Below are 12,343 nucleotides of genomic sequence, written 5' to 3' on the forward strand. Positions count from 1 at the left end.
AGGGAATAAACTTAAATTTAAAATACTATAAAACATTTTACAACCTAGCAGAGTAAGAAAATACAAGTATTAAAATGAGAAAAGTTATATTCTCTCAATTTGATTTTAATGAGCAAAGTTTCCAGTTTACAAGTACAGAATGCTCATGTTTTCAAGTTCTCTGCACCCAATTATACACAAAACCTTCAATTTAGATAAACAGGGGCTCCGTCGACAAGGGGGACATACAGAAGCTATGTTCTGACAGCCTAGAAGCCCAAGGGCCACCGTGTTGCCGTCCGCAGTGTCCTGACAGCATAACTGCTTAGGCTACGAAGCCATGTCTTCTTCTGGGCTGGAACCACATTCCAATTTCCTTTTATATGTTTATATATATATATACACACACGACGATCACAAAGAACTTCTGACATGGTGTAGGAAGGCTATGGAGCTACTGTGTTTTAGGAATAATAAGAATGTAACAACTGAGTGCCAAGGTGCCGTGCAGTGAATTACTTAACATGGCCCTTCTAGTCAGTCTTATAACTCCCATGAACGACCAGGTGGGACTATGTAATATGGTGCTTGTGGCCCACTAAGGGGATGGACAGCTTGCTAAGAGTAAGGTGCATGGCACGTCCGTGGCGGTGTGACGAGGCAGATAAAGCATATGGAACCCTAATAATGGGATCAGGCAGCTCTGCCACCTACTAGGCTTAAAATGAGCCATCCCAGAGGCGGGAAGCAGGGAGAGGGGCCCTCAAACCACCAAGAAGAGGAGACGGGAGCAGAGTGTATCCTTTGGATTCGGGGTCCCTGGGCTGAAACCTCCTAGACCAGGTGAAACAGAGAGGGAGCTATAACACCAGAGACGGGGAGAGACAACGAGAAGCAGCAGCAGAGAAATGGTGGCAATAGAAGCAGCAGTACCAGGAGACTGGCAGGAGACGGTGATGGGCTTCCTGACCCGCAGAGCAAGAAAACTGAGAGGCTTCAGGCACGAGGCTTGCTGGCAGAGTCGGGTGGCTCTAGGCACTTTCTGGTGGAGCTAAAGAGCTTTATAACACTTGCCCAAGCTGGAAAGAGGCCAGGCCAGCCCAAGGGGCCAAAGGGTTGAGGGCCAGGAAGAGGCCTGCCTGCGGGCACAGCTAAGAAGCTCTCCTGATTGAAGAACTGTATTCTGAGCAGTTTCTGATCCAAATTGTAACCTGTTATCTCCCTAATAAACCCTATAATCATGACTACTGTTTGAGAGTTGTGGTGGCCACTGCAGTGAATTATCAAACCCAGTAGAGAAGTAGAGGATGCCGTGGGAGGAACGGCCGGTGCCATAATTGGTAAAAAAGTTGGAGGGTGGAGTATGTTTGACCTCCACCTCACAGGAATCAGCCTGAGGCTGCTGATCTTGATTCTCCTTCCCCTTTGTGAAGTTAGAGGAGGTCAGACACCCCTGCCTCACCATTTTTACACAAGGGCATAACACTCACTATTTTGAACTAATAACCTACTTTTTAAAAGCCTTATCTCTTGAAGGTTTTCTAAAAGGACCAGATGGATCCAGTCATATCCTAAATCCATCATGCTAATTTCCTCCTTGTGCATATTCTCCTGACTGAGGCTGCATTCTTCCATCCCTCTCTGCTTATCAAGCCTGCTCTCATACATCAAGCTCAGATCAGCTCTTACCTCTTGTGAAGTCCTGATCAGGTCAGCCAGCGGTGATTTTTTCCTCCATAAGAATCTGTCTTCCTACTGTGTCATTTAATGGGACACTGCCTTACCATGTTCCTCTTGTCTTTGGTAACTTAACTTTCTATCTGGGTATCTTACCTTCTGAAACAGTAAGATCCACGTATTACACTTCTTTTTATCTCCACAGGACACAGTGCAGTGCTGGGCACATAACAAGCATTCAATAAATAACAGATACATTAATGCTCAGGCGCAGCAGGCCTTATCGTTAAATTACAGAGAGCCACTCAGCAGACCCACTGAGTCCTGCAGGGAGCTAACTAATCCGAGCAAAACAGTAAGTTTTATTAAGGTTTTTTTCCCTAACTTAAAAGTATTTTCAGGAGTTAAGGATATCGAACCATTTCGTCTTTCAACAGACAAGTACACAAACCTCTAGGATTCAATATACTTCTGTAAAACAGCGACCACAGAAGTGACAGTGTTCAAAACAGCTTTAGCACCCTGTGTTTTAAAGTAGTAGCCGGACACTCTGGGGGCTCAAATAATTCACTGGATAGTTCCATGGAGATTTTTTTTTTTTTTTTATCTGACATATTTAATACTACTTAAAAACGGACAGTTATTGACTCATCAGAATCATCAAAAAAACATACATGTACATACCCTTCCACCCAGCAGTTCTACTACTAACCAATTTGTTGCAAGTCAACAGTTGTGAATCTGGGCAAAAATTTAGCTACAGATACTTCAGAGTATAGTTCAAATACTGAAAAAACGGGGAAGAACAAATGTATCTCATGGGTAGGGGGTCAACTACCTAAACTACAGACTCTATTCCAGTCATTAAAAATGATATTGCACATACATATTTACCAACACAGAAAAGTTCAAGGTACATGGTCAAATAAAAAAAGGAAGTTATAAAACTATATACAAACATTATTATAAACAAGAGATACCTGGAGGGGAGCCCATGAGTCTTCCAGATACATCTGATCCTGGTAATTTCCTTTTCAGGATTGGAACAATCTTCTCATCAAAGTACTCCATCGCCATGGAGGAAATGTCCCTTAACTCCTGAAGTACTTCATGAGCTCGCTGAGGGGCTCTGGTAGAATTGACATATCTCAATACACGATAAATTTCATCAATCACCTAAAAATGATGAATCTGCATTAGCACTGTAGACTTTTTTTTTTTTTTAAAGAAAACAACTGAATAGGAGGGAAGTGACTGCTTGTTTTCAACTGCTGTGAAGAACTACAGGGTAATTTAACCGATGTCCTGACCACTGATAATAATACCAAATGTTATCAGCTGCAACACACAGCTTTGGGGCTTGTTACACAACGTTCTGTATTTCTCGTGCTTACATTTATTAAGCACTTTTTCTGTACCTGAGACCGTACTGGGGCTAAGGAACCAGGATGACTAATATATGGCTCCTGACCTGAAGGAAATCACAGTCTAACTGGAGATACACACGCGTAAAGACACGACACAAAATAAGAGGGATGTATAAATTATTAAAGAAACTAGAGAACTTACCTAAAAAATTAAACCCTGCACGGGGGGGGGGAGGAGGGGGCAATACCCAGGCAATAGTCTGTTAATCCTCCAAGCCCACTTCCCTCTAGCTGCATCTGCTCCCCAAAGCCCCAGGGATTCAGCCTGATTTCCTCCTCCTCTACACTGCACCGTGTGTCCGATCCCTGAGCTTCCATTTCTCTAAGACTTGCTATGGACTGGAATGAGGTCTCCTCAGATACCACTTCCCTGTTATCACCAAAGGGTAGTAAGGAATCCTTTTTTTGTTTTAATGATGATTGTAGTGGGGAAACACAGAGCATAATACACACGGAGAAGAAACAAAGTTCTTCAATTCTGGAACCTAACTCTCTTGCTGGAATGGTAACTGAACCTTCCTTAGACTCTTGCACTCAGCCTTTTATCCCTGTGACGTTATCCTTAGTACTTCTCAAAGCTTCAGTAGAGACTTGAGGAAATCGAAGCAGCCAGTTGGTATCAATAATTCACATCTATGCAGACTTCCAGCCTGGCCAGCATCTATTCCAAGGAGCCCCCGCCTCACCAGAATTGTAGGCTAATCCACCGAACCACTGTCACCAAAACTCCAAACCCTGAACTCCACTCATTCTCCTACTGCATTTACCCAGCCGGCTGCCAACTGTGGATCAGTCTTACACTCTGCTTTCTCTTCTCCTTTACTCAGGCTGCTGAGTGGTGCTAGAGAAACATACAATCTTGCCCAGTAGTACCAGGACAAATTCATAGCTGTAATGGTTTCTAGATTCTCAGTGTAATGTCATACTTGTCAGTCTAGCGTGATGTGTACCTGATAAATGTCAGTAAAATTAAACCGTTAGGATGTGTCTCTATAGGGAGCCTGAGAAGACTTCACAGAAGAGGCCACATCTGTGGGCCTGGAGAGATGAACAGGAACTGGCTTAGGCTAAAGTGGTGTATATGTATGTTGTTGTCGTGCACCGTCAAGTCAATTGTGGCTCACAGTGACAGCACAGGACAGAAAACTACCTAATAGGGTTTCCCTAGGCCAAAATCTTTATGGGAACAGATTGCCCGGTCTTTTCTCCTGTGGAGTGGCTGGTGGGTTTGAACTGCTGACCTTTAGGGGTAGCAGCCAAGCACTTAACCACTGCGTCACCAGAGCTCCTTGGTGGATATGTAGGCAGGTGTAATGGGAGAGAAGATACGCTGATTTGGAATCACATGGGACATGCAGGTGGCAATCATCAGCAGGCAGCTGGAAATACAGGTCAGGCACTCAGGAGAGAAATGGTGGATGGTGATGAGGCTGCAGTAGCTAACGGCGTAAGAGGGATCGAGACTGCCGGGGAGAACAGTCGGAGTAATCCTGACAGTCAAGTGCAGACCGCTGAGGCTCCGCTGGGTAAGCGGTCATTCATTTCTGGCATTACTACCAGATTATCAACTCACTTCAGAGTAACAACTTTTTTCAACAATTAGTTATGGAACTCCCATGTTAGGAATTATTACATATATTAAAAAAAAAAAAAAAAAAGTATTTTTCTTTGGGCTAAATTTAATTATGTGAGCATACCCTAACTTGTAGGATAAACATTATTCAACAAGAATTTTTTGAGTTCTTACTAGGCACTCGTCTCCTTTGAAAGCACCAGGGTAAAAACAGTGAATAAAGTTTACAAGATTCTTACTGTCATGAAGCTAAAGTAAACACATAATAAAATACTTTAAAATAGCATCATAAAGGAAAAAAAGGGTCATGTGATAGTTACTACTGAGGGAGGTGGGGACAACAGACAGGGCAGTCAGGAAGGCTTCTCTGAGATATTTAAGATAACATTCAGGGTCAGAGTCAGTTTGACTTGTTCAAAGAGTTCAAGGGCTGGAAACAGGCTGTAGTTTACACATATATATATCCAAATATCAAATATTTATGGAAGCTAGCAGAAGATCAAGTGTTTGAAAAATAAAAAAGTATGTTAACTAATATATAATTAAGAAATGTTTCAATAAAAAATATAAGTAAAGTGGGATTACAGGTTTTTTTTTTTTTAAGGTCCTTCACACCAACTATCTTATGTGCTAAATGCCAGGATATGAACTGATCCACAGTAGATTTGTTTTTATTAAAGTTTTAAATGTGTGTTATAAATAAGAAAAATACTTGTCACAAGATTTCACTACTATTTTCTGTTGCTCTCAAGCTTAGTATATTGCACTGACAGGTACAAACTGGCCTTCAGCTCTTGAACTAAACCAAGCCCCTTTCTGCCTCAGGGCCTTTGCACAGGAAGTTCTTTTCTCAACAGTTCTCCCTGCACATCTTCCCACCTTCCTCACCCCAAATTCCTTACTCAGACTTGAGGTCTCAGTAAAATGTTACTTTCTCAGAGTAGTCTTTTCTGAGCCCTCCTCCAGTTTAAATTACATGAACATCTTCTTCAAACCCTTCAGAGTGCATATTACAAGTTGTAAATACATCCTTTCTGCCCATCTTCCTCACAATATACAGGTAGTCCCTGACTTACGAGGTGTTCGTGCTCTGAGGAAGCACACTTAGGACGGCTCGTTTTCTTTTTCGGGGTACATCTTACATCGTAATATGTGCTCCATACGGCACGGCAGCACATCATTGGCTGATGTCATCATTCGCAAATGTTCAGTTTCATGATTTACTGTTCAAAACACTGTCGTACAGATTTAGGTGTCTAAACTAAATCAGGGGCTTCAGTTGCCTGAAAACTCGGACCCAAACACTGATCGCTTTGCTAGAATTGACAGGCAGATCTGGGAAGTGGTGAGATGTTACTACAAAACACATGAAGGAAAAAAGACAACGACCATGCAGACAACTTTCACAAATTTTCTGACTAGAAACGCCACCCCATTCCCAAGGATAATCCAGATCCGTCCACACCTTATTACTGCAGCTGACAAAATGCCAACATTGTCCAACACTTTATCAGAGTAAATTTTTATGATTTGTGTACTTTTTTATGTATGCATTAAAATAGATCTGTAAGTTTATATGTAATGCTTCCAACCCCCGAAGACAAACACTGGATTTATAAAGATAGATAATAAAAGGCAATAATAATGGAAACTAAAAGAAAATGAGGTATTCAACTTATGTCAGAACTGACTTATGAGAGCTGCTGGAACAGAACCCCGTCTTAAGTCACGGACCACCTGCAGTGAGTTCTATGAGAGAAGAGTCCGTATCTAGTTTCGCTGTCAGGTCCCGAGAACCTAGCAGTATCTGGCACATAACAAATAATAAATGTTGATTCAGTGAGGGGTAAACAGGGTCAAGTGATTCTAAATTATTCACTACTGACACATTAAACGTAACTGTTTAGGGCCAAGCCATAAGGTTAAATTCAATACAAGAATATGATCTTTAGAGAGCAAATTCTATTTTGAATATAAAGGTGACAGTTAACAGAATTTCTGTTGAGAGAGATTTAAAAAATACTTAACACTTGAAATAGTGCTTACATGCTGGAGCGAGTTCAGAAATGACTGTTGCAATCACTCAAGTATGAGTAAGACACAGATCCCATTTGCTGGAAGATGACGACTTAGTGAAAGACTCATAAACAGCAAAGCATAACTCAGATTGCCGTAAGTTTCACGTGCAAGCCAAGTGTTGCATGAAAAAAGGGAAAGCAGAGATGTTAAGAGCTCAGCTGCTCACCAACAGGTCGGCAGTCTGAATCCACTACCTGCTCCCTGGGGCAGCTCTACTCTGTTGTACAGAGTTGCTGAATCCAAACTGAATAGATGGCAATGGGTTAAGGAAGTCTTGGTGGTGCAGTGGTTAAGGTGCTTGGCTGCTAACGGAAAGACTGGCAGGATAAAGATGGGGCAGTGTGCTTCGTTTAAGCTTTACAGCCCTGGAAACACTATGGGCAGGACTACTCTGTCCTATAGGGTCACTACGTTGTTGTTGCTGTTAGGTGACTTCAAGTGAGTTCTGACTCACAGTGACCCCGTGTACAACAGGATGAAACACTGCCCTGTCCTGCACCATCCTCACGATTGTCACTATGCTCGAGCCCGTTTTTGCAGCCACTGTGTCAATCCATCTCCTTGGCGGTCTTCCTTTTTTTCCGCTGACCCTCACTTTAGCAAGCATGATGTCCTTCTCCGAGGACTGGTCCCTCCTGATAACGTGTCCAAAGTATGTGAGATGAAGCCTCACCATCCTCGCTTCTAAGAAGCATTCTGGCTATACGTCTTCCAAGACAGATTTTTTCGTTCTTTTGGCAATCCATGGTATATTCAACACTATGAGTTGGAATCAACTCAACAGAAATGGTTTTTTTTTTTTAAGGAAGACATAGGAATCCCTGGGTATTGAAAATGGTTAAGTGCGAACTGAAAGGTGGTGGTTCGAATTCACTCAGAGGTGCCTCAGAAAAAAGACCTGGTGATCTGCTGCTGAAAGGTCATATTCTTGAAAACCCTACGGAACACAGTTCTACTCCCACACACACGAAGTTGCCACTAGTTAGAACTGACTGGACAACTGTTTTTTGGTTTTACGGAAGGACGTGCAACGAGAAGAAGGATTTCAATACATAAGTTAGAGCAAGAGGAGGGTAAAAAACCGAAAACCAGACCCCACTGCCACTGAGTTGATTCTGACTTATAGCAACCCCAGAGGACAGAGCAAAACTGCTCCACAGGGTTTCCAAGGCTATAATCTTTGTGGAAGCAGGCTAGCACATCTTGCTCCCGTGGAGGAGCTGGTGGGTTCAAACTGCCAACCTTTCGGTTAGCAGGGCTCCTTGGGAGGAGGGTACACTTGCTAAAGACAGAGTGGGGTTGAGTAGATGTGGATGGATATGTGAGAAATCAACATTTAAGTAGTACTACCGTGAAGGAGCCCTTGTGGTGCAGTGGCTAGGTGCTTTGCTGCTAACTGGAAGGTCAGTGGTTCAAACCTACCAGCTGCTCCATGGGAGAAGAGATGTGGCAGTGTGCTTCCACAAGGATTATATAGCCTTGGAAACCCTACGGGGCAGTTCTGCTCTGTCCTGTAGGGTTGCTATGACTCAGAATCGAGTCAGTAGCAATGGGTTTGGTTTGTATGATGTACCATGCATTATTCTAGTTTTTTTTTTTTTAACATTTTGGGGTTAATGTAAAAATTATGCAATTAATCCTCTCCATAGCCTTTATTCTTCAGAATGAATTTTGTATCAAAATATCCCACGGGGACTGCTAACTGATACTAAATTACATCTATAAACTAATTTGTAGAATATTATTATTTTTATTGTATTTAGTTTTCTAAATATAGAGTAAAAGCAAGGTATCTCTTTCCATTTATTTAAATCTTTCCATTAGGAAAGGTAACATTTTCAAATCTTACTATATAGAGATTATTTCAGTCAAGTAGGATAATTCGTGTTTTCAATAAAATATGAAATAGTCTTTCCTCTGACCAGAAGTTATAAACAGAGGACAAGGTGAAAGAACAGGACACCCACCGCATGTTAGGACCACTCAGAGTTAACGTGGCCATAATGGCTTTAGAGGCACATATGAACAACAGGCAGTATTTACCCAATTTTCAAAATATTTCATTTTCTGAGTAGGTTTAACCACTTTCTGCAAATTATTTTAATAACAAGAATCCAATGGAACTTGTCTACCAATGTTTATTGTGCACTGTTCACAACAGCCAAAAAGTGGAAACAACCTAAATGTCCATCAACAGATGACTGGATAAACATGTAGTACATATGTGCAATGGGATACTACTCAGCCATAACGAGAAATGTGGCCCCGACACCTGCTAGAACACAGGTGAGGCTGAACCCTGACACATGCTGGAACATGGGTGAGGCTGAACCTTGACACATGCTAGAACATGGGTGAAGCTGAAAAGCATTATGCTGAGTGAAATAAGTCAGTTGCAAAAGGACAAGTATTGTGTGACCCTACTTACATGAAACAGGCAAATGTATAGAGACCAAAGTTTATTAACGGCTGAGGTGGGAGGGAGACAGAAGAGGGGTCTTAGCTTAGGGGACACCGAGTTTCTGTTAATGGTGGTGGAACAGTTTAGAAATGGATAGTGGTGATGGTTGTACGACATAATGAATGGAACCAGTGTCACTGAATTGTACAAATAAAAAAGTGTTGAATTCACAAATGTTTCGCTATATAAATTTTTAACCACAATAAAAAGAAAAAACCCAGAAACAAAAACGAGAATGTCATGGTATGAATCCTGGGCTCTAGCAGAAAGATCACAGGTGTTATGCAGGGCAGTCAGTCACTTAATGGCCGTTCCTACGCCTTTCACGTAATACGCCACACTGAGTTCCAATCAGGCTTGAAGTAATCAAATAATAATTACCAAAAACATTTTTAAGTTTTAAAAAGTATGATACAAACCAAATGTGGTGACCAACTACTACATTTCTAACACACAGAGCTCACTGTATCATGTGTATGCTTCAACTGGCACATACCGTGAATACCATTTAAGCCTTCGGCCTACTGTGGGTAAGAGAGAGCCTTCATCTTGTTTCATCTACTGTTTGGCAAACAATGCAAGCCTTAATCAAGTTCGTCTTCTGCATCAGCCAGTGAAAAATCAATTACTGTACCATTCTATGTGTTCAGTTGTTTTTTTAAAAAGTTTAATTTGCTTTATTTTCTTCAGGTTCCCAGACAATCTTTAGTCTATCCAAATGATACATGTACACAAAGAGTGCAATAGCTTTGCAAGACTTGATATGAAAAAATAGCTGCTTATCCCCCAGTTCTTCCCCCATGACCCACTCCCCAGAGACAACCACTTACTACTTTTCTAGACTTTTCTTTTAATTTTCACCTTTATAGTTCTAATTACATGCTTGTATTGCTATTTGCTGAGTTTTCAGTGTTAGGGATCATCTACTTACTTCCTACAGAGGAAGATGAGGGTTCAGCTCTTTCCCCTTCTACCTCCACGCCCACATACGGCACATCCCTCCATCCTCCCACTACAGTTGTGTGATGGTTTTTATTAGATCCAGATCCAGTGTTTACATTACTATGCTTATATAACATTTATTTATAGATGAGCTATTTGTCTATACATATACTTTTCTTTTCTTGCCAACTTATTATAATCTCAAGCATTAAAAAGAGTTGGTTCAGTTGAGTTTGAACCCCTGCTGAGAATTTGCATTTCTAACAAATTCCCAGGAAGTTATACACAGGAATCACCTGGGGATCTTTTGAAAACTAAATTTTCATTCAGTGTACCTGGGGGTAGAAATGCAAAGTCTCAGCAGGGGTACAACCAGTTCAAGGTCCTGCTTTTGGTTTTGTTTGCTAAACAGTAGATTAAACAAGACAGAGATTTCTCTCTCACCTAAACAGTCAAAGGACGGCAGCTAAGGGTTGGCAGCACAAAGGCCCCCACAGGACCTATGCCCGTTTTGGACTTCACAGTCCAAGGTAACTCACAACTACATCCACATCCGAGTGGCAGAACTGAGGCAGGAATTTAGTTTATTACTAACCCATCCTCAACTTTTCCCAATATCTAAATCTCTTCTAAATATATTCAGATGCACCAGGCATACTACCAATGTCATCTTCTTGGACATCTGTCTCCGTGGGCCTCCTAATGTGCTCTAACCTCTGTATCTGATTAAGAGGTGTTTTCCTGGGATCTCCTTTCTCCACTATCCCAAGGATCCCTGCCATCTCTCTCGTGTTAAATCTTCATTTCCAGTCTCTGTACGCAGTTTATGCGCTTGTTGTGATAACACATTTGTTCCAATAGCTCCCTGAGAAAATGTACATGGGAAGCATATTTTTTAAGAATGCCTATGTCTGAAAATGTCTTTATCCTACCCTCACACTTGACTGATATTTTGGCTAGGTACAGAATTCAAAGTTGGAAATATTTTTCCCTCAGAATGTTAAAGGCGCTGCTCCATCTTCTTCTGGCTCCCACTGACACTTTATAGAAGTCCCATGTCCTTCTGACGCCTCATCATTTTCTATGCTGTTTCCTTTTCCCTCTCTGAAAGCTTTGTCTCTTTGGATCCGTTTTTGGTGGGTATCTGTTTTCCTTTATTATGTAGACGCCTGATGAGCCCTTTCACAGCCTCTTCAATTTTATTTCCATGGTCAACCCTCTGCTGTCTTTTTCTGGGGCTCCTATTTAAATACTAGACCTCACAGACTGATCCTCTACATTCTTATTTTTTTCCCTCATTTTTCTTTGTCTTTTTGTTCTACTTGAGATTTCTTTAACATTCCCTTCCAACTCCCCTTTAATTAAAAAAAAAATTTTCATATTTAAAAAATTTAAGTGTATGGAAATTTTTCTAAATAGTTCTGGCATGTGTCTGAATATATATTTTCCTCTCTCTCTGAAGTTACTAGTCATTTTTTTGGTCTTATATCCATGTATGATTTTTCTCAAAAGTATTTTTTTTCCTATTTGTTTTGTTCTGGATTTCCTATTAGTCTGGTGATTCTCTATTCTCTTCTTATACTTAAGAATGGAGCACATAAAAAGCTGATCAGAAGCTCTAGGCACGCAGGGTGGGGGACTAAAAATGCTGACATTCGTCACTATAGGATGATGTGGTCGAACTATTTCCCTGGAAATAACTGGTGATAATTACTGCCTGGAGGGTATAAACATGGTTTCCTAGTTATGTAAGATGGCTTGGGGACAAGAGATCTAAAAATTCAATATGGAGACAAACCAAGTCTTATTTTCTAATTTTAAAGGTTTATGTCCTGTATATATTTATTTTGAGACAAGCACAGTAAAAGAAATGCTTTCAAGTAATTTCTATTTTTAAGACTATCTTCAAGGGAGAAAGATGTAGCAGTCTGCTTCTGTGAAGATTATAGCCTTGGAAACCCTATGGGGCAGTTCTACTCTGTCCTACAGGGTTGCTATGAGTCAGAAATGACTTGATGGCAATGGTTTGGGTTTTTTTTTTTTAAGTTAAAAAGTGCCAGCTACTTAAAAACAAACAAAAAAAGTAGTATTCTCAGTGTACACAGTGCTGTTTTAGGCACATATAAAATTGTCATAAAGATGACAATTTTAAGAAACAAAATAATCCAAGCTGAATTGAGTGTGATAGGATGACACATATCTATA

The 12,343-nt window shown here is 41.0% G+C and overlaps 1 protein-coding gene across 1 annotated transcript in view; it reads right to left on the reverse strand.

Annotated features, from left to right (window-relative positions):
• FBXO28 (F-box protein 28) overlaps positions 1-12,343 on the reverse strand; it is a 47,213-nt gene that overhangs the window by 15,147 nt on the left and 19,723 nt on the right. The window contains exon 4 of the mRNA XM_064276850.1: positions 2,637-2,832. Coding sequence (XP_064132920.1) covers positions 2,637-2,832 — 196 coding nt within the window. The remainder of the gene's footprint in view (positions 1-2,636; positions 2,833-12,343) is intronic.

Source organism: Loxodonta africana, chromosome 25, assembly GCF_030014295.1.
Source record: "Loxodonta africana isolate mLoxAfr1 chromosome 25, mLoxAfr1.hap2, whole genome shotgun sequence".
Classification (NCBI taxonomy): domain Eukaryota; kingdom Metazoa; phylum Chordata; class Mammalia; order Proboscidea; family Elephantidae; genus Loxodonta; species Loxodonta africana.